Source organism: Scylla paramamosain, chromosome 25 (genome assembly GCF_035594125.1).
Source record: "Scylla paramamosain isolate STU-SP2022 chromosome 25, ASM3559412v1, whole genome shotgun sequence".
Classification (NCBI taxonomy): domain Eukaryota; kingdom Metazoa; phylum Arthropoda; class Malacostraca; order Decapoda; family Portunidae; genus Scylla; species Scylla paramamosain.
The window spans coordinates 15,949,975-15,973,392 of record NC_087175.1 but is presented as its reverse complement, the minus strand read 5'-3'; the positions used below and the strand labels follow the sequence as shown (position 1 = coordinate 15,973,392).

Here is a 23,418-nt window from a genome sequence, read left to right as displayed (position 1 = left end):
GGGAAAAAAAAAAAAAAAAAAACTGGCGGAGACGTCTCAGAACACCTAACTTCATAGAAGCTGTTTTAGCTAGAGATGAAATATGAAGTCTCCAGTTTAGATTATAAGAAAAGGACAGACCGAGGATATTCAGTGTAGAGGAGGGGAACAGTCGAATGTCATTGAAGAAGAGCGGGTAGTTGTCTAGAAGGTTGTGTCGAGTTGATAGATGGAGAAATTGAGTTTTTGAGGCATTGAACAATAACAAGTTTGCTCTGCTCCAATCAGAAATTTTTGAGAGATCAGAAGTCAAGCATTCAGTGGCTTCCATGCGTGAGCTGTTTAATTCCTGAAGGGTTGGATGTATACGAAAAGACGTGGAAAAGTGTAGGGTGGTATCATCAGTGTTGGAGTGGATAGGACAAGAAGTTTGGTTTAGATTAATGATGAATATTAGGAAGAGAGTGGATGACAGGAAAAAACCCTGAGGAGCACCACTGTTAATAGATTTTGGAGAAGAACAGTGACCGTCTACCACAGCAGCAATAGAACGGTCAGAAAGGAAACTTGAGATGAAGTTACAGAGAAAAGAATAGAAGCTGTAGGAGGGTACCAGACTCTATCAAAAACATTTGATATGTCTAAGGCAACAGCAAAAGTTTTACCAAAGTCTCTAAAAGAGGATAAATAAGACTCAGTAAAGAGAGTCAGATGATCACCAGTAGAGCGGCCTTGACGGAAACCATACTGGCGATCAGATGGAAGGTTGTGAAGTGTTAGATGTTTAAGAATCTTACTGTTGAGGATAGATTAAAAAACTTTAGATGGGCAGGAAATTAAAACAGTAGGACGTAGTTTGAGGGATTAGAACGACTAATCTTTTTAGAAACAGGCTGAATGTAGGCAAACTTATAGCAAGAAGGAAAAGTAGATGTTGACAGACAGAGTTGAAAGAGTGTGACTAGGCAAGGTGCAAGCATGGAGGCGCAGTTTTGGAGAAGAATAGGAGGGACCCCATTAGGTACATAAGCCTTCCGAGGGTTAAGGCCAGCGAGGGGATGTAAAACATCACTGCAAAGAATTTTAATAGGTAGCATGAAGTAGACAGTGAGTGGAGGAGAGGGAGGAACAAGCCCTGAATCGTCTAAAGGTAGAGTTTTTAGCAATGGGAGGAGGGAAGAGTTCAGCTTTAGAGATAGATGTGATGGCAGTGGTGCCATCTGGTTGGAATAAAGAAGGGGAAGAACAAACAAAGTTATTGGAGATGTTTTTGTCTAGGTGACAGAAGTCACGAGGGGAGCTAGATCTTGGCTAGTTGGAGAACAGACTTTGCATGGTTATGGGCAGAAGTATAAAGAGAATGAGATTCTCTTGATGGAAGGTTGAAGTACCTTTTTTGGGCTCTCCATCATGTATAGCACGGTTTGTTATGGTTTAAACCAAGGTTTAAACCAAGGTTTAGAATATTTAGGTTGAGGAAAAAAGTGAGTAATGTATGCCTCCATGCCAGACAATATCATATATTATGCGCGCGGCACACAGAGACGGGTCTCTGACACGGAAGCAGTAGTAATTTCAAGGAAAATCAGCGAAATACCTCCTCAGGTCCTCCAACTAGCAGAGGTAAAGTGCCAGAATCACTTCACTGAGGGAATCCTGAGGAGGGATTGGAGCGATAGGACAAAATACAAATATGAGATTGTGATCAGAGGAGCCTAACGGAGAAAAAAGGGTAACAGCATAAGCAGAAGGATTAGAGGTTAGGAAAAGGTCAAGAATGTTGGGTGTATCTGCAAGACGGTCAGGAATACGAGTAGAGTGTTGCACTAATTGTTCTGGGTCGTGGAGCATATCAAAGCTAGTTCACCAGGATGGTCAGTGAAAAGAGAGAAAAGCCAAAGCTGGCGGTGAATACTGAAGTCTCTGCAAAAGGGAAAAAAGTCAGAATGTACTCCACTTTGGAAGTTAAGTAGTCAAAGAATTTCTTATAGTCAGAGGAGTTAGGTGAGAGGTATACAGCAAAAATAAATTTAGTTTGAGAGTGATTCTGTAGTCGCAGCCAGATGGTGGAAAACTCAGATAATCCAAAAGTGTGGGCACAAAAGCAGGTTAAGTCGTTGTGCACATAAATGCAACATCCAGCTTTGGATTGAAAAGGAGAATAGAGAAAGCAGGAGGGAACAGAAAACGCGCTGCTATCGGTTGCCTCAGACACCTGTGTTTCAGTGAGAAAAAGATGAGGTTTAGTAGAGGAGAGGTGGTATTCTAAAGATTGAAAAATTAGATCTAAGACCGCAAATGTTGCAAAACTTAATGAAGAAAAAGTTGAGGGGTCGATACTAGAAGAGCAGTCCGACCTGGGGACATTTGTGGTCCCCTCCCTAGGGACTCTGAGGCTGGTGTTGGAGTTGCCGTGATAATTTTGAAATTTGAGTAAAGTGTGTGTGTGTGTGTGTGTGTGTGTGTGTGTGTGTGTGTGTGTGTGTGTGTGTGTGTGTGTGTGTGTAAGTGTGTGTGTAATTAGGCATTTGTAGTTTTGTGCAAAGGAAGAGAGTTATCTGTCGAGGGCAGGCTGTGACTGTCCCTTTGTGTTGTGAGATATAAAGGGAAATGTTCAGTGAGGTCATAGCTGGGTTTAATGTAATGTTCACAGCATCCCTTGATCCAGTGCTTAAAACCTCACTGGGAATAATTATCGTTTTGGAAGGTGTCTACTGCCCCATATATATATATATATATATATATATATATATATATATATATATATATATATATATATATATATATATATATATATATATATATATATATATATATATATATATATATATATATTGTTTCATGTGGTGATGTAAGGCGCTGTAATAAGAAGAATGAAGACAGAAGGATGAGAAATAAGTATGAATAAGAGAGAGAGAGAGAGAGAGAGAGAGAGAGAGAGAGAGAGAGAGAGAGAGAGAGAGGCTGGGGATGAGAACTTGACACGTCTCTGAGCCTAGCTTGCAGCTCCTAGTACAATACTTGACCACGCAGCCACACTTAATTTTCCTTACCTCCTGTTATTCATTCAACTTGAGTCTCACACAGCATTTAGTCGAAGAGTTGCTCTTGACGTTAAAGTGAGACACAAAGGGAAACATTCAGTGAGGTCATAGGTATATATCGAGTTACCCTGATTACCCGAGTTCACTGATTCTGTATGTTAGATTCCTCTTGACTTCTCCAATATATCGAGCCTTACAACTCGAACAAGTAGATTCATAAATGTTAGATATAAGTCCCACAGGAATACTGTCTTTAGATAAAAAAATAAAATAAAATAAATGAATAAATAAAAAAATAAAGGTAATAGTGTACATATTAGTAAAAATAAAAATAAACTTGGTATTAGGGTATTGTGCCTTTAAATTTAGTATGGTAGTGAGGTTCTAATAGTATAACTGAGATGGTTATAGCATGGTAATTTTATGTATTTCTTTTGTATCGTCTGTGTGTGGCTAGAGGAAGCGTGACTAAATTTTTTTTTTTAAAGTAGATAGTATTATTAATGAGACTTAACAGAAACCCGTTATGAAGGAAAAAAAAAAGTTCTTATAAAGTTAATTTCATGGTCAAAAGCAAATCAGCTAGAAGATATTGTGTAGCGACGATATAAGAGGATTTTGATAGAATTAATCTTAAATAATCAAGGAATAAAAGATAAGCAGTTAGTCCTCAAGCCTGTGAAGGTTGGTTTGCGTTAAACAACAGTCTGCAGTTGGTTGTTATTATGAGTCACTATTATCCAGAATCCACTATAAATCCAGAAACGGGATACAGGCATTGCCTATACCTCAGTTTTTATACGTTTTTTTATGTTTTATATTTTTGCTTTAGTATATACTCATTGTTTTAATTTATTTAGTCTGATGATGCCTTCTTGCTTAAGGTGAAGCGTTGCAACTTCAATGAATGAAGAATTCTTGTTTTTTCCCTGTTCACCTCATCTATATCTTGGAACTGATGCACTGTGTGTGTGTGTGTGTGTGTGTGTGTGTGTGTGTGTGTGTGTGTGTGTGTGTGTGTGTGTGTGTGTATATATATATATATATATATATATATATATATATATATATATATATATATATATATATATATATATATATATATATATATATATATATATATATATATATATATATATATATATATATATATATATATATATATATATATATATATATATATATATATATATATGCCTTCTATGTTTGTATTTCTTTTCCTTTTCTTATTTCTTTCTTACTCTTTTTTCTTTGTTCCTTCTCTTCTTGCCTTTCTTTATTATTAGCCCCTTAGTGGGAAATGCCTTGTCATGGTGGGGAGGCTTGCATGTCTCTATGACCTGGCGAACGAGGTTAGAGGGGGCTTCGGTCCCTGCTCCGCCCTACTTATGGGGAGAGGGCTACCCATGCTAGCAAGGTCGCCATTGAGGGACCAGACTAAGTGGTTCCCGGAGTTAGGTTGCCAGCATGGGCCAACGGTACTGCTCACCAGAGGGGCCACCTTTTGAGGTCGTCCTGTTTTGGATTGTTGGTTGTCTGTGCTGAGGTCCCAGAGTCCCAAAAGAGATGTGAAGAGGATCATCAAAAATTGAAGGATAAATGTCTTGAAACCTCCCTCTTGAAAGAGTTCAAGTCATAGGAAGGACGAAATACAGCAAGAGGGAGGGAATTCCAGAGTTTACCAAAGAAAGGGATGAATGACTGAGAATACTGGTTAACTCTTGTATTAGAGAAATAGACAGAAAAGGGGTGAGAAAAAGAAGAAAGTCTTGTGCTGCAAGGCCACGGGAGAAAGATATGCATGCAGTTAGCAAGATCAGAAGAGCAAGTAGCGTGAAAATACCGATAGAAGAAAGGGAGAAATGCAACATTGCAGCGATGAGAGGCTGAAAATAGTCAGATGAGAGTTGATAAGACGAAAAGCTTTTGATTCCACCCTGTCTAAAAGAGCGGAATCCCCCGCCGAACATAAAAGAGTGGAATTCTTCAATACATGTGAAGCATAAGCCATAAATGGACGGATAAGGCCTTTGTACAGAGTTAGCAGCTGGACAGGTGAGAAAAACTGGCGGAGACGACTCAGGTGTCTTTTTTTTTTTTTTTTAAGAAGTGAAGTTTCCATTTTAGATTATAAATAAAGGACAGGCCGAAGATGTTCAGTGTAGAAGAGGGGGAAAGTTGAATGTCATTGAAAAAGAAAGGGTAGTTGTCTAGAAAGTTGTGTTGAGTTGATAGATAGAGGCATTGAATTTTTGAGGCATTGAACAATACTAAGTTTGTTCTGCCCCAATCAGAAATTTTAAAGAGAACCGAAGTCAGGCATTCTGGGGCTTCCCTGCGTAAACCGTTTACTTCCTGAAGGGTTGGATGTCTACGAAAAGACGTGGAGAAGTGCAGGGTGGTATCATCAACGTTGGAGTGGACAGGACAAGAAGTTTAGTTTAGAAGATCACTGATGAATAATAGGAAGAAAGTAAGTGATTGGACAGAACCCTGAGGAACACCACTATTAACAGATTTACAAGGATAATGACCGTCTACCACAGCAGCAATAGAATAGTCTGAAAAGAAACTTAAGATGAAGTTGAGGAGAGAAGGGTAGAGAGATAGTTTGGAAATAAAATCTTTTGATGTCTAAGGCAACAGCAAAGGTTTCACCAAAATCTCTAAAGGAGGATGACCAAGATTCAATAAGGAAAGCCAGATCACCAGTAGAGCGGTCTTGATGGAACCCATACTGGCGATGAGATATAAGTTTGTGAAGTGATAAATGTTTAAGAATATTCCTATTGAGGATAAATAAATGAAAAAAAAAGCTCTAGAAAGGCAGGAAATTAAAACAATATAGCTGTAGTTTGAGGGATTAGAACGGTCACCCTTTTAAGAAACAGGCTGAATGTAGGCAAACGTTTTTGTTACAAGAAGGAAAGGCAGATGTTGATAGACAGAGTTGAAAGAGTTTTGACTAGCCACGGTACGAACACTGAGACGCAGTTTCTGAGAACAATAGGAGGGACCCCATCAGGTTCATAAGCCTTCCGAGGTTTTAGGCCAGCGAGTGCATGTAAAAATTCACTGTGAAGGATCTTAACGGGCAGCATGAAGTAGTGAGAGGATTGTGGAGAAGGAGGAAGAAACCCTGAATAATCCATGGTAGAGTTCTTAGCGAAGATTTGAGCGAAAAGTTCAACTTTAGAAATAGATGAGATGACTGTGGTACCTTCAGATTATTGGAGATGTTTTCTGCTAGGTACCAGAAGTCACGAGGGGAGTTAGATCTTGAAAGATTTTGACACTTTCTATATATGAAGGAGTTTTTGGCTAGATGGAGAACAGACTTCGCATGGTTTCGGGTAGAAAGTGAATAAAGTGAATGAGATTCTGGTGATGGAAGGTTCTTTTGTGGGCCACCACAAACCTTTCAAACCTCCTAAACCTTCCAAACCAAGGTTAGGAAGGTTTAAGTCGAATGACTATGTTATGCGCTTTGCACACAGGGACGGGTCTCTGACACGGAGGCAGTAGTCATTCCAAGGAAAAAATCAGAATATCTCCTCATGTCCCCCAATTAGCAGATGCAAAACGCCAAAGGCACCTCCGCTTTCGTGTCTCCTAAAGAAGAATTAGAGTAAATGACAAGATGAGGTTGCGATCGAAGGAGCCCAATGGTGAAGACAGAGTGACAGAGTAAGAAGAAGGATTAGACTTAGAAAAAAATAAATAAATAAAAATAAATAAATAAATATATAAATAAATAAAAAAAGTTGAGTGTATCTTGAAGACAGTCAGGAATATGAGTAGGGTATACTAATTACTCTAGATCGTAGACGATAGCAAAGTTAAAGGTTAATTCACCAGGTTGGTCAGTGAAGGAAGAGGACTGCCAAAGCTGGTAGTGAACATTGATTTCTGCAAGAATAGAGATCTCTACAAAAGTTAAGAGCGTCAAGATGTGCCATATCTTTTGAAGTTAAATATTTAAAAGATTATTATTATTATTATTATTATTATTATTATTATTATTATTATTATTATTATTATTATTATTATCATCATCATCATTTTGTTTAGTCATATAAATCTGGTTTGCGATTAACTCTATAGTCGTAGCCAGATGGAAGTACATTCGAAAGATTCAAGAGATTCGAGAGCAAGTTAGGCCGTTGCGTACATAGACACAACATCCAGCTTTGGATTGAAAATAATAATATAGGAAGGAGCATAAGTTTTCTGTCATTTGGTTCAGACACTTGCTTTTTCAATGAAGAAAAGAAGATGAGGTTTAGTAGACTGAAAATTAAATCTAAGGCCGTTAAAGAAGTTGATAATGTTAATAAAGAAAAATTGTCTGGGGTATCAAGACACTAAGGGTCTATTTCACACTCGTTTTCTGATGTTGTAATTGTTGTCAATGAGTGATGATGTCCGCCACCAACAACAAATCCGATTTCACAGACGTTTTTCGTGGCGTTGTTCGTTTTGATTCTTACCAAAAATTGAATCCTTTGGTAACACTGGCTTGGGAGCTACTGGGCCTCCCCAACGGAGCTTACCAATGCATTTATTTCTTGCAAATATCACAAGTTCTTACTCTCTTGTAATTGTTTTATTTCATAAATTGTATATTAAAATTATTCAACAATATAACAACATTTTGTAGGCTATTAGTAATATGACAAAGTTTAAAAATCATTTGAATGGCTGCGTGAATTCACTTCATCAGTTGATGAAAACTTCACTACCTGTCACCCTTATTTCATTTACTATGCCTCCTTGGTTAAAAACGATAATAATCCTCACATACGCATAGTGTGTATGGAATTTGTTACCTAAGATAATAATGAAATAACATTACCATTTCCATCAGAGGATTAGGCTTGCTTCCGTTAAGCTAGGTTTAGATTAATTCAGTTTACTAATTTAATTGCTAATCCTTTCAGTGGGTAGATCATGATTGAAAAAAAGAAGAAAAAAATCTTTTTTTTTTTTTTTTTTTGCTGAGAAATAAATAATCACTATCTAGGGCTATTTCCATAAAACCCGAAATATTTCAATCTAACGAAGTATGTGTACAGCATTGAGAGAGAGAAACAGGTGATTCATTATGTGCCTGGTTGGCATGCGCGGAGTTTGGCGAATGTTAGACATTCAAAGGAAAAAAAAAAAAAATGTAACCATGATTGCAGTAGATGGATAAGGCGTGTTGAAGACACCAGTGATGTATTTCAATTTCCCACGCCTCTCTCTCTCTCTCTCTCTCTCTCTCTCTCTCTCTCTGAGTACTGGCGGGGTCAGTTTTTTTTTTTCTTCTTTTCATGAATTGGCTTATTTTGTCCAATAAGGGAGCTCCAGCATACCAACATTACCGAAGCAGAGGCATTTGTTTTATGATCGTAACCACGAAAACAATGACTGTGAAATCGGATCGAGGTGTTGGTAATGCCTGTTACCAAGTTGGGAACGTTACCAAGCGACTGTGAAATCAGCCTTAATTAGAGTCGATATCTGAAGAACAGTCCGACTGGGGAGATTTGTAGTTCCCTCCTCAGATGGAGACTTGGAGGCCCATTGAAACTGGAGCATTAAGGTTGAGGACACAGTTGTGTTTTGGCAGAATTGATTTACTTTTTGCTGGAGTTTTGCAGGCCATATTGCTATGTTAACGCCGAGCAGGGAGACGTATCGGACGCTAGCTTTTTGGTGCGTTGGTTGCCCGCCCCTGGCTTATAGCCTGTCTCTTTTAAGTTTCCATGTTATGAAGCAAAATTAGAATTCGGTAAAAAAAAAAAAAAAATCACGGCTTGTGAAATATTATGGATGAGGGAGTAGAGACGAAGTTGTAAAGTTCGTGTGGTTAGGATTGCAGGTTTTTGTGCTATAGTACGTCAGGCAAAACTTACTCCAGAAAAGAACTGATGAGCAATTTGGCTAGGTTGTGTTAGGAGGGTATCAGTTATACGGAAGATCGTCTGACGGTTGCTACTGAGAAAAAATCAGAACAAAAAGTGGAGTAAGTTATACCTAAGTAAAATAAATGTAAGCATGATTTACTATGTGCATATACTTTTTTTTTTCGCAGGCAGTGCAAGTGAAGTAGGATTTAACATGAAGAAAACAATACCTATTGTGACATTTGTGGACTTACTAAAGAAGGAATTCATACCTGCAGTAATGAAGTCACCATCGTCTCTCGTCCATCCAACCATCAAATCCACCTTGTTGTAGCGACCAGACTTGAGCAGCGCGGCGGGGAAATCTGGCAGGAAAGTTCCATCGACTTGGGCACCCACGGTCAGAGGTATATCATACCACTCCTGGTGGAAAACAAATTATGGGATTCACACCTCAATTGCTGGTGGTTCATGTATCATGAAATCATCAAATAGGATCTAGATACTATTCCAAGGGATTATGGAAAATAAATATAGCCCAATGTAAGGAACACTAGCATATGTTCAGTTCAGCTGTAAAACTACTAACACTTAAGGTACTCTGAGCTTCCACCAAGTCCTCAACAGATGCTGCTTTAAAACACGCCAAGAGCTGGTGACTCTCTTCGCCCTTGCAGTTCAATGCCTTGCTAATGGCGATGGCACCCTTCTGGGGTGGACCGAATTGGGCTGACAGAAGAGCAGTGCCTGACTGCAGGATAGCTCGCTGGAACAGCCCTGCGGGTAAAGAATTGTAGATGTTTTGGCTTGAACCATTTTCCGAAGTATAGTGTAGTTTCATGTTGTTAAACTTGCAATGATAAACCTTGGCGGTGGCTAACCTGCTGAGCTTGGAGAGAGTGTGTGGGCGTGGCATGAGAATGCCCCAGCGCTAACACCGAAGATGGTGACTTTCTTAGGATCGCCGCCCAGGTTTCCAATGTTGTCCTGCACCCAGCGGAGTGCCAAAGTCTGATCCTTGAAGCCCAAGTTACCAGGCAGAACACCGTCTCCCGTTGAAAGGAAGCCTGTATGACGTGATTTACTTGCATTGCTTTCTTGTTTCCTGTGCTTATAAAGCGGGTTTTTCACAAAGAATGTCATATTCGATAACACTGATATAAAGGTGCGAACACAAATTGAGTAAAGAAAGGGAATTGCAGTTATGACGAATGACAGAATATATATATATATATATATATATATATATATATATATATATATATATATATATATATATATATATATATATATATATATATATATATATATATATATATATATATATATCATTCACACGAACATGACCACTCCAGTTCAGGAAAAGATTTCAGAATATTATATAAAGCAGATTAGAATAATAATAATAATAATGATAATAATAATGATAATAATAATAATAATAATAATAATAATAATAATGACATTAAATAATAGAAGCTATTTACATTAAACACTTAAACCTGAATTAAATAACCAATTATCATTATCCCAGTTGTACCTTTTATAAACTCTACTCGGAGTTTCGGTTTCTGAGCTAGTGCCAATCTTACTCCCACAACAACACCCACTTTCAGTCCTCACTCTTCTACCACCGAGTGCGCACCAGGTCTGTTTCACTTAGCTACTCACTTAAATACCAGTGTCTGTTATACTTACCCATATATCACTATTGCTCCATTCATTGTCTTTGGTGTTTTTATTTACTTTTTGGTTAACATAATATTACTTACTGTCATTCATATCTCGGCTTCTGTTTATTTTATTTTTTTCATTGTGCCCCTTATGGATTAATGTTTTTGCTCTTATTATTTCTTTAAATGTATCCTTTTAATGATGTTCTAAATGTAATTATATATTTTAACCTGGAGGTATCTTCTGTGAAGGTGAAGCGTTGCAAGAAATAAAGTGAAGAAAAGAAAGATTTCTGGATGTTTTTCCTGTTCACCTCTACTATATATATATATATATATATATATATATATATATATATATATATATATATATATATATATATATATTTCTGGATGTTTTTCCTGTTCACCTCTACTATATATATATATATATATATATATATATATATATATATATATATATATATATATATATATATATATATATATATATATATATATATATATATATATATATATATATATATATATATATATATATATATATATATATATATATATATATATATATATATATATATATATATATATATATATATATATATATATATATATATATATATATATATATATATATATATATATATATATATATATATATATATATATATATATATATATATATATATATATATATATATATATATATATATATATATATATATATATATATATATATATATATATATATATATATATATATATATATATATATATATATATATATATATATATATATATATATATATATATGGAGAGAGAGAGAGAGAGAGAGAGAGAGAGAGAGAGAGAGAGAGAGAGAGAGAGAGAGAGAGAGAGAGAGAGAGAGAGAGAGAGAGAGAGAGAGAGAGAGAGAGAGAGAGAGAGGAGGCAGTAGGCACCTGCCGAAACGATAATTACTCCCAGTGAGGTTTAAAAAACTGGATCAGGGAGTGCTGTGAACTTATCAATAAACCCAGCTGTGACCTCACTGAACGTTTCCCTCTGTCTCACAAAACAAGAGGGCAGTTACAGCCTGCCCTCTAAAGACAACTCTCTTCCTCCACACAAAACTACAAGCACCTGATAAAACACACACCCTTCACTCAAAAATTCAAAATTATTATGGCAACTCCTACACCAGCTTTGGAGTCCCCATCTGGGGAGGGGGCCACAAATGTCCCCAGGTCGGACTGCTCTTCTGATAACGACCATAAGTGTTTTGACACTCCCATCAACTTTTTCTTCATTAACTTCTGCAACATTCGCGGTCTAAGATTTAATTTTCAATCTGCAGAACACCACCTCTCCTCTTCCAAACCTCGTCATCTTTTCCTCACTGAAACACAGGTGTCTGAGGCAACTGAGAGTAGCCCCTTTTCTGTTCCCTCCAAAACTGGATGTTGCGTTTATGTGCGCAACGACTTAATCTGCTCTCGTGCCAAACACTCTTGAATCTTCCGAGTTTTCTACAATCTTGCCACAACTACAGAGTCACTCTCAAACTAAATTTATCTGTGCTGTATACCTCTCACCTAGCTCCTCTAACTATAAGAAATTCTTCGACCACTTAAACATCAAAGTGGAGCTCATTCAGACTCTCTTCCCTTTTGCAGAGATATCCATTCCTAGAGACTTCAATTGTTCATCACTAGCTTTGGCTTTTGTCTCCGTTCACTGACCATCCTGATGAAATAGCCTTCAACTTTGCTATCCTCCACGACCTAGAGCAATTGGTGTAACACCCTACTCGTATTTCTGACCGTCTTGGAGATACGCCCAACAGTCTTGAGCCTTTCCTGACGTCTAATCCTTCTGCTTATGCTGTCACCTTCTCTTCTCCGTTGGGCTCCTCCGATCATAATCTCGTATCTGTATCTTGTCCTACCGCTCCAATCCCTCTTCAGGATCCCCCTAAGCAGAGGTGCCTCTGACGTTTTGCCTCTACTAATTGGGGGTATCTGAGGAGGTATTTTACTGATTTTCCTTAGAATGAATACTGCTTCCGTGTCAGAGACCAGTCTTTGTGTGCCGAGCGCATACCAGAGGTGATAGACATGGAGGCGTACATTCCTCACTCTTATTCTCAACCTAAACCTTCCAAACAGCCTGTTCTCGTGTTATACATGATAGAGAGGTGGTCAACAAAAGGTACTTAAGCCTTCCATCACCAGAACCGGATGCACTTTATATTTATGCCCATAACCTTCTTCTTCTAGCATCTAGCCAAAAATATCTCCAGTAACTTTGCTTCTTCTTTTTCCCTCCTTTATTTCAACCAGATGGCACCGCTGCTATCATATCTATCTCTGAAGCTGAAGTCTTCGCTCAAACCTTTGCTAAAAGCTCTACCTTGGACGATTCAGGGCTTGTTCGTGCTTGCACCTTGCCTAGTCAAACTCTTTCAACTATGTCTGTCAATATCTACCTATCCTTCTTGCTGTAAGTTTGCCTACATTCAGCCTGTTCCTAAAAAGGGTGACCGTTCTAAACCCTCAAATTACCGTCCTATTGTTTTAATTTCCTGCCTATCTAAAGTTTCCGAATCTATCCTCAAGAGAAAGATTCTTAAACATCTATCACTTCACAAGCTTCTATCTGATCGCCAGTATGGGTTCCGTCAAGGCCGCTCTACTGGTGATCTAGCTTTCCTTACTGAGTCTTGGTCATCCTCCTTTAGAGATTTTGGTGAAAGTTTTGCAGTTGCCTTGGACATATCAAAAACTTTCGATAGAGTCTGGCACAAAGCTTTGATTTCCAAACAACCATCCTACAGCTTCTATCCTTCTCTCTGTAACTTCATCTCAAGTTTCCTTTCTGACCGTTCTGTTGCTGCAGTGGTATACGGTCACTGTTCTTCTTCTAAATCTATTAACAGCGGTGTTCCTTAGGATTCTGTCCTGTCAGCCACTCTCTCATTATTCATCAATGACCTTCTAAACCAAACTTCTTGTTCTATCCACTCTTACGCGGATGATACCATCCTGCACTTTTCCACGTCTTTTCATAGACGTCCAACCCTTCAGGAAGTAAACATTTCGCGCTGGGAAGCCACAGAATGCCTGAACTCTGATCTTTCTAAAATTTCTGATTGGGGCAGAGCAAATTTGGTATAGTTCAATACCTCAAAACTCAATTCCTCCATTTGTGAACTCGAGAAAACCTTCCAGACAACTATCCCCTCTTCAATGAAACTGAAGTGTCCCCCTATTCTACACTGAACATCCTCATTCAGTCCTTTACTTATAATGTGAACTGGAAACTTCACATCTTATCTCCAGCTAAAACAGCTTCTATTAAGGTAGGTTTTCTGAGACGTCTCCGCCAGTCTTAGTTTTTCTCTCGCCTTCAGCTTCTAACTATGTACAAGGACCTTATCCGTCCATGTATGGAGTATGCTTCACATGTCTGGGGGGAGGGGTTCCACTCATACCGCTCTTCTAGACGGGGTGGAATCAAAATATTTTCGTATCATCAACTCGTCTTCTGCAACTGACTGTCTTTAGCCTCTCTCTCATCTCCGCAATGTTGCATCTCTAGTTATCTTCTATCGCTATTTTTACGCTAAATGTTCCTCTGATCTTGCTAACTGCATGCCCTCCCTCCTCCTGCAGCATCGTTGGACAAGACTTTCTTCTTTCTTTCACCCCTATTCTGACCACCCCTCTAATGCAAGAGTTAACCAGTATTCTCAATCATTCATCCGTTTTTCTAGTAAACTCTGGAACTCCCTGCCAGCTTCTGTATATCCACCTTTCTATGACTTGAATTTCTTCAAGAGGGAGGTTTCAAGACACTTATCGTTCTATTTTTGACTACCGCTTTGGACCCTTTTCTGGGACTGGCATCTCAGTTTTTTTTTTTTTCATTGGATTTTTGTTGCTCTTGGCTAGTGTCCCTCCTACATAAAAAAAAATAAAATAAAATAAAATAAAAATACACCTAAATACACTAAAATACACCTGTATTTTAGTGAGGATAAGAAGATGAGATTTAGTAGAGGAGAGGAGAGGTTCTACAAATTGAAAATTAGATCTTAGATCGCGAATATTGCAGAAGTGAATGAAGAAAATGCTGTGGGGTGTCAAGACATTTAGGATCGATACCAGGTAAGCAGTCCTAACTGGTGGACATTTCTGGTCCCCTCCCCAGATGGGGACTCCGAGGCTGGTGTAGGAGTCAGTATAATTGTGAATTTTGAGTGAAGGGTGCGTGTAGCTGTGTGTGAAGGAAGAGAATTATCTTTAGAGGGCAGGCTGTGACTGCCCCCTTGTGTTGTGAGACACAAAGGGAAACGTTCAATGAGGTCACAGCTGGGTTTAATTAATGATAATTTCACAACACCCTCTGATCCGGTGCTTTACACCTCACTGGGAGTAATTATCGTTTCGGCAGGTGCCTACTGCCTCACTTCTGCAGTCTAAGATCTAATTTTCAATTTGTAGAACACAACCTCTCCTCTACTAAACCTCATTTTCTTATCCTCACTAAAACAGGTGTTTGAGGCAAATGACAGTAGCTCCTTTTCTGTGCCCATCTACTTTCTCTATACTCATTTTCAATCCAAAGCTGGATGTTGTGTTTATGTGCGCAACGACTTAACCTGCTCTCGTGTTCACGCTCTTGAATCTTCCAAATTTTCAACCTTCTGGCTACAACTAAACTCACTCTCAAACTAAATCTATTTTGTCTTTGCTCTGTACCTCTCACTTAACTCCTTCAACTATAAGAAATTGTTTGACTACTTTCAAAGTGAAGCACATTATGAGTCTCTTCCCTTTTTGTCCATTCTTGGAGACTTCATTGTTCACCATCAGCTTTGTCTTTCCTCTCCACTGACCATCCTATTGAACTAGCCTTTAACTTTGCTATCCTCCACGACGTAGAGTAACTCGTATTCTTGATCGTCTTGGAGATATGCCCAACATTCTTGAGATTTTCCTAATGTCTAATCCTGCTTATGCTGTCACCCTATCTTCTCCTTTAGGCTACTCTGATCACAATCTTATATCTGTATCTTGTCCTTTCGCTCCAATCCCTACTCAGGATCATCCAAAGTAAAGGTGCCTTTGCCATTTTGCCTTTGGTAATGAGGGGGCACCTGAAGAGGTATTCTACTGATTCTCCTTGGAATGACTACTGTTTCCGTATCAGAGACCCGTCTCAGAGTGCTGGGCGCGTAGTAGAGATGATAGTGTCTTGCATGTAGCAACACATGCCTCACTCTTTTTCTCGACCTAAACCTTCCAAACCTTGATTTAACACAGCCTGTTCTTTTGTTATACATGATTGAGAGGTGAGCTAGAAAAGGTACTTGAGCCTTCCATCACCTGAATCTCATACGCTTTATATTTCTGCCAGGAATCATGCCAAGTTTGTTGTCCAACTAGCCAAAAAATCCTTCATTAATAGGAAATGTCAAAATCTTTCTAGATCTAACACCCTTCGTGACTTCAGGCACCTAGCCAAAAATTCATGTCCAATAACTTCTTTTGCTCGTTTATTTTAATGTGATGGCACCACTGCCTTCTTATCTATTTCTAAAGCTGAACTCTTCGCTCAAACCTTTGTTAAAAACTTTATTTTGAAGGATTCAGAGCTAGTTCTTCCCTCTCCTCTACCCTCTAACTATTTTATGCTACCAATTAAAATCTTTTGCAGTGATGTTTTCCATGCCCGTGTTGGTCTAAACCCTCGGAAGGCTTTTGGACCTAATGTGACCCCTCAGATTGTTCTCCACAATTGTGCCTCCATGCTCGCACCTTGCCTAGTCATACTCTTTCAACTCTATCTATCAACTTCTACCACACCATCTCTCCTCTTCTAAACCTCATCTTCTTTTCCTCACTGAAACTCAGGTGTCTGAGGCAACTGACAGTACCCCTTTTTCTGTTCCCTCCTACTTTCTCTATCCTCATTTTCGATTCAAAGCTGGATGTTGCGTTTATGTGCGCAACGCCTTAACCTGCTCTCGTGCCCAAGCTCTTGAATCTTTCGAGTATTCCACCATCTCGCTACGACTACAGAGACACTCTCAAACTAAATTTATCTGTGCTGTATACCTCTCACCTAACTTGTCTGACTATAAGAAATTCTTTGACTACTTAACTTCCAAAGTGAAGCACATTCTGACCCTCTTCCCTTTTGCAAAAATTTCCATTCTTGGAGACTTCAATATTCACCACCAGCTTTGGCTTTCCCTCTCCCTTCACTGACCATGCTGGTGAACTAGCCTACAACTTTGTTATCCTCCACGACCTAGAGCAATTGGTGCAACACCCTACTCGTATTCCTGACTGTCTTGGAAATACTCCCAACATTCTTGCCCTTTTCCTGACCTCTAATCCTGCTTATACTGTCACCCTTTCTTCTCTGTTGGGCTCCTCCGATCACAATCTCATATCTGTATCTTGTCCTATCGCTCCAATCCCTCCTCCTCAGGATCTCCCTAGGCGAAGGTGCCTCTGGCGTTTTGCCTCTGCTAGTTGGGGGGACCTGAGGAGGTATTTTGCTGATTTTCCTTGGAATGACTACTGCTTCCGTGTCAGAGACCCGTCTTTGTGTGCTGAGCGCATAACAGAGGTGATAGTGTCTAGCATGGAGACGTACATTCTTCACTCTTTTTCTCATCCTAAACCTTCTAAACGTTGGTTTAACACAGCTTGTTCTCGTGCTATACATGATAGAGAGGTGGCCCACAAAAGGTATTGAAACCTTCCATCACCAGAATCTCATGCACTTTATATTTCTGCCCAGAACCATGCCAAGTCTGTTCTCCAACTAGCCAAAAACTCATGAACTAGCCAAAAACTTCATTAACAGAAATTGTCAAAACCTTTCAAGATCTACCTCCCCTCGTAACTTCAGGCATCTAGCCAAAAATATCTCTAATAACTTTGCTTCTTCTTCTTTCCCTCCTCTATTTCATCCATATGCTATCACATCTATTTCTGAAGCTAAACTCTTCGCTCAAATCTTTGCTAAAAACTCTACCGTGGACGATTCTGGGCTTGTTCCTTCCTCTCCTCCACCCTCTGACTACTTCATACCACCTACTAGAATTCTTCGTAATGATGTTTTCCATACCCCCGTTAGCCTAAACCCTCGGAAGGCTTATGGACCTGATGGGGTCCCTCCTATTGTTCTCCGAAACTGTGCCTCCGTACTTGCACCTTGCCTAGTCAAACTTTTTCAGCTTTCCTTCTTGCTGCAAGTTTGCCTACATTCAGCCTGTTCCTAAAAAGGGTGACCGTTCTAATCCCTCAAACTACCGTCCTATTGCTTTAATTTCCTGCCTATCTAAAGTTTTTGAATCTATCCTCAGCAGGAAGATTCTTAAACATCTATCGCTTCAAAACCTTCTATCTGATCGCCAGTATGGGTTCCGTCAAGGCCGCTCTACTGGTGATCTTCTGGCTTTCCTTACTGAGTCTTGGTCATCCTCTTTTAGAGATTTTGGTGAAACTTTTGCTGTTGCCTTGGACATATCAAAAGCCTTTGATAGAGTCTGGCACAAAGCTTTCATTTCCAAACTACCCTCCTACGGTTTCTATCCTTCTCTCTGTAACTTCATCTCAAGTTTCCTTTCTGACCGTTCTATTGCTGCTGTGGTAGACGGTCACTGTTCTTCTTCTAAATCTATTAACAGTGGTGTTCCTCAGGGTTCTGTCCTGTCATCCACTCTCTTCTTCTTATTCATTAATGATCTAAACCAAACTTCTTGTCCTATCCACTCCTATGCTGATGATACCACACTGCACTTTTCCACGTCTTTTCATAGACGTCCAACCCTTCATAAGGTAAACATTTCATGCAGGGAAGCCACAGAACGCCTGACTTCCGATCTTTCTAAAATTTCTGATTGAAGCAGAGCAAACTTGGTATTGTTCAATGCCTCAAAAACTGAATTCCTCCATCTATCAACTCGACACAACCTTCCAGACAACTATCCCCTCTTCTTCAATGACACTAAACTGTCCCCCTCTTCTACACTGAACATCTTCGGTGTGTCCTTTACTTATAATCTGAACTGGAAACTTTACATCTCATCTCTAGCTAAAACAGCTTCTATGAAGTTAGGTGTTCTGAGTCGTCTCCGCCAGTTTTTCTCACCCTCCCAGCTGGTAACTCTGTACAAGGGCCTTATTCGTCCATGTATGGAGTATGCTTCACATGTCTTGGGGGGTTCCACTCATACTGCTCTTCTAGACAGGGTGGAATCAAAAGCTTTTCGTCTCTTGAACTCCTCTCCTCTAACTGACTGTCATCAGCCTCTCTCTCACCGCCGCAATGTTGCATCTCTAGCTGTCTTCTACCGCTATTTTCATGCTAACTGCTCTTCTGATCTTGCTAACTGCATGTCTCCCCTCTTCCCGTGGCCTTGCTGCCGAAGACTTTCTTCTTTCTGTCAGCCCTATTCTGTCCACCCCTCTAACGCAAGAGTTAACCAGTATTCTCAATCATTCATCCCTTTCTCTGGTAAACTCTGGAACTCCCTGCCTGCTTCTGTATTTCCACCTTCCTATCAATTAAATTCCTTAAAGCAGGAGGTTTCAAGACACTTATTCATCAATTTTTGACTACTGCTTTGACCCTTTTATGGGACTGGCATTTCAGTAGGCATTTTTTTTTATTGGACTTTTGTTGCCCTTGGCCAGTGTCCTTGCTACATAAAAAAATATTCATATATATATATATATATATATATATATATATATATATATATATATATATATATATATATATATATATATATATATATATATATATATATATATAAGGTAGAGTTTTTAGTAAATGAGCGAAGAGTTTTCTTTTAGAAGTAGATGAGATGTCATTGGTGCCATCGCGTTAAAATAAAGAAGGGAAAAATGAAGAAGCAAGGTTATTAGACATAGCATAAAAAAAAAAAAAGTCTGTCAAACCAAGGATTGGAAGAATTAGCATGAGAAAAGGGAATGAGAAATGTACGCCTCCATGGCAGAAACTATAACCTTTGGTATGTGCTTAGCGCACAAAGACGAGTCTCTGGCACGGAAGTAGTAGTCAATCTAAGGAAAATCAGAACAATATCTTCTCAAGTTCCCCAAATTAGCAGATGAAAAATATCAAATTCATCTCCACTTTGAAAAATGATGAAGAGGAATTTGATCGGTAGGGCAAGATACATATATGAGGTTGTGATTGGAGGAGACCAACGGAGAAGACAGAGTGACAGCATAGTAGAAGGACTGGAAATTAGGAAAAAAAAGAAAAAAAGAAAAAAAACTCCAGGAATGGATATCTCCACGAAAAGGAAGATAAGGTCAGGATATGGTCTAATTTGTTAGTTGTTTTTTTGTTTTTATCAATTTATTTATTTATTTATTTATTTATTTATTTATCTATTTATTTATTTATTATTATTATTATTATTATTATTATTATTATTATTATTATTATTATTTATTTATTTATTTATTTATTTTTTTTGACTGTAGAGGAGTAACCAGATGGCAGAAAATTCGGAAAGTTAAAAGGTGTAGGCACGAGAGCAAGTTAAGCCGTTTTGCACATAGACGCAACATCCAGCTTAGGATTGAAAATGAGGAAAGAGAAAGTAGTAAGAAATAAAGAAGGGGCGTTTCAGTGAGAAGAAAGGTTGAGTAGATGAGGTGTTCCATAGATTGAAAATTAGATCGAAGGTCGCGAATGTTGCAACGTTAATGAAGAAAGAGCTGAGAATGGTGTCAAAAGACTTAGGGTTGATACCCAGAAAAGCAGTCCGATCTGATGACATTTGTGGTCCCCTTCCTAGACTGAGACTTCGAGGTTAATGTAGGAGTCGCCATAAGGTTTTGAGTTTTAAGTGAAGGATTTGGGTGTATTAAGTGCATTGTGTGAAGGATGAAATTTGTCTTTGGAGGGCAAGCTGTGACTTCTCCGTTGTGTTGTGAGACACGGCTTATTGGAAAATTCACAGCAAGCCCTGATACAGTACAAACCAGTCCTCCTACTATATTATATTATATACAGTATATGTACAGCTAAATAATTTATGACAAAATAACCCTTGTATCATGCACTGATTACTTTGCTCTCTGGTGTCGTAACTCAAGTACAATACATGCACACATACCAAGGGCACCCAGGCGGTAGTTCATAGTAACTACCACCACGTCTTTCTCCAGTAGCGGTACTGGTAGCATTGGGGGAACGGGACCCAAGGCTGATCCAGCGACCAAAGCACCCCCGTGAATGAACACCATGACAGGAAGGTTTGACCTGTACGGCTGAAAAAAAAAAAAAAAAATTAGTTTGCTATTCAGTTAAGTTGTCATCCTGTAAGCTATTCAGTCAGTTGTCATCCTACCCTTGGTGTAAAGACGTTGAGGTACAGACAGTCTTCCTGACCATCAACATCGTAGTTTTTCACTTTGAAGATTGTAGATTGGGGACACTTGGGGAAGGGGAGCGAACCGTTCCTAACCCCACTCCAGGCAGGGGCCGGTTTGGGATCCTGAGGACAGGAAAAGGGACATCACCACTCACGGATGGTGTCTTGATGGACACTCGCCCTGCCAGAGGACAGTTCACCAGGAAAGCATCATATGTCCCTCACCTGAAAGCGAAGGTGCCCGACGGGTGGCCTGGCGTAGGGGATGGTACTGAATGTGTAGTACACGAAGCCGTTGCTGGTCTTCACTCGCGAGCCCAGGATAGAGCCCTGTTTTACCACCACCAGCGCTGGTGATATATGAGGATTCTCTGTCGCAGCAGCCGCCGCCACCGCCAACATCACCGTCACTGTCATCAGCATCATCTTGCAGAGAAAGAAGATTCCACCTAACTATGGAATGCGAAAATAAATTAAAAACGGAAATAGATATAATCAAATGATTATCTTGATGAAATAAAACTATTCAGATGGTTCTATCAAGGATAATGTTTTATGTGCGGTCTGAAAACAAGACAGTACTTACGTTCAAAAGTATAGCTAATGTAAAAGCTTCGGTTTTGTTTAGATTTTATTCCTGAAGCCTCGAATTTCGGAAATGTAGTTTCTTTGCTTTTCTCAAACTTTGTCCTTTGGAGCCATTATTTGTTTATGTGTCCCTTTGGTTAAATTATTTGTTTATTTCAGTCTGCTATTCGTAGTTTTAAATATAACTGGAGAACCCGTACATAGCTTACGCATGAACCTCGAAATCCAAATCCGGTATCTTCTTGTGGGCCTGGGCTGAGGTGTCACTATCTTTATTCGTATCCGGTCTCCTTGTAAAGCCTTTAACTGGTCGCTACTGGTGATCTGAGCCATCTTGTAATCCCTTACACTGTCTGGTTCCCTTATCACCCTGCTTCCCATTTGCACCGCCTCTCTCGTTGAGCCACCACGCAAGTCTAGTTGGCTACTAAATCCAATGCAGAAGTTCATATTGATCTAAGGATGTGATTAAAAAAAAAAAAAACATGATGGAAGTACATGTTTTGAAATACGTCTTATTGTTCTCTCTACACATTATTTGAATGCAGAATTAAATGTTTATTCATTCAAGATAGTGAAGATAAATGAGTTTACTCGAAGCTGATATGACTGCGTTACAAACATGGGTTGCTACTTATAATTTTTAGAAGAATTCCCGCCAACACTTTCTAATGTCCGCAGGATGACCTCCCTTACATTTATTCTTTATCAATATAAAAGTTTTCTAACAGCAAACCTCTAGTAATATTGAGAATATTTAAGGCCAGAACTGATTCTCCTGGCTTACAATATAACTGATTGTTTACCTCTCCTCCAACGGGTCAAGATATTGAATGTTTTCTCCAGAAAAAGACTATTTCTAAACTCTGAACTTATGAATGCCTCCCAGCAGTTGTGGATGGGTACCTTTGTCGCTACACAATGTAAAGATAACCTGCAGTTCCTGATAGAAGCATAAGCCTTCCGGGACCCGGACTGGTACGACTGTTGGGGTCATCCTGGTGTTCGCGGACGTGGACGAGGGCCGCACCTATGCTTCCGGCTATCTCTAAAGCTGAACTCTTCGCTCAAACCTTTGCTAAAATCTCTACCTTGGACGATTCAGGGGTTGTTCCTCCCTCTCCTCCACCCTCTGACTACTTCATGCTACCTATTAAAATTCTTCGCAATGATGTTTTCCATGCCCTCGCTGGCCTAATCCTTTGGAAGGCTTATGGACCTAATAGGGTCCCTCCTATTGTTCTCCGAAACTGTGCCGCCGTGCTTGCACCTTGCCTAGTCAAACTCTTTCAGCTCTGTCTGTCAACATCTACCTTTCCTTCTTGCTGAAAGTTTGCCCACATTCAGCTTGTTCCTGAAAAAGGGTGACCGTTCTAATCCTTCAAACTACCGTCCAATTGCTTTCATTTCCTGCCTCTCTAATGTTTTTGAATCTATCCTCTACAGGAAGATTCTTAAACATCTCTCACTTCACAACCTTCTCTGATCGCCAGTATGGGTTCCGTCAAGGCCGCTCCACTGGTGATGTGGCTTTCTTTACTGAGTCTTGGTCGTCCTCTTTTAGAGATTTTGGTGAAACTTTTGCTGTTGCCTTGGATATATCAAAAGCTTTTGATAGAGTCTGGCATAAAGCTTTGATTTCCAAACTACCCTCCTACGGCTTCTATCCTTCTCTCTGTAACTTTATCTCAAGTTTCCTTTCTGACCGTTCAATTGCTGCTATGGTAGACGGTCACTGTTCTCTTTAATCTGTTAACAGTAGTGTTCCTCAGGGTCCTGTCCTGTCACCCACTTTCTTCTTATTATTCATCAATGACTTAACCAAACTT

General features: G+C 39.2%; 1 protein-coding gene across 7 annotated transcripts in view; it reads right to left on the bottom strand.

Moving 5' to 3' along the window:
- LOC135113231 (carboxylic ester hydrolase-like) overlaps positions 1–23,418 on the bottom strand; it is a 137,824-nt gene that overhangs the window by 28,732 nt on the left and 85,674 nt on the right. For 4 of the 7 annotated variants that reach the window (XM_064028408.1, XM_064028401.1, XM_064028405.1 and 1 more), the window contains 6 exons: positions 21,227–21,454; positions 20,978–21,124; positions 20,744–20,897; positions 9,796–9,981; positions 9,504–9,691; positions 9,187–9,337 (listed from right to left, as the gene is read on the bottom strand). In XM_064028408.1, coding sequence (XP_063884478.1) covers positions 9,187–9,337; positions 9,504–9,691; positions 9,796–9,981; positions 20,744–20,897; positions 20,978–21,124; positions 21,227–21,454 — 1,054 coding nt within the window. The remainder of the gene's footprint in view (positions 1–9,186; positions 9,338–9,503; positions 9,692–9,795; positions 9,982–20,743; positions 20,898–20,977; positions 21,125–21,226; positions 21,455–23,418) is intronic. The other 3 variants (XM_064028402.1, XM_064028403.1, XM_064028407.1) reach the window with 1 other exon arrangement.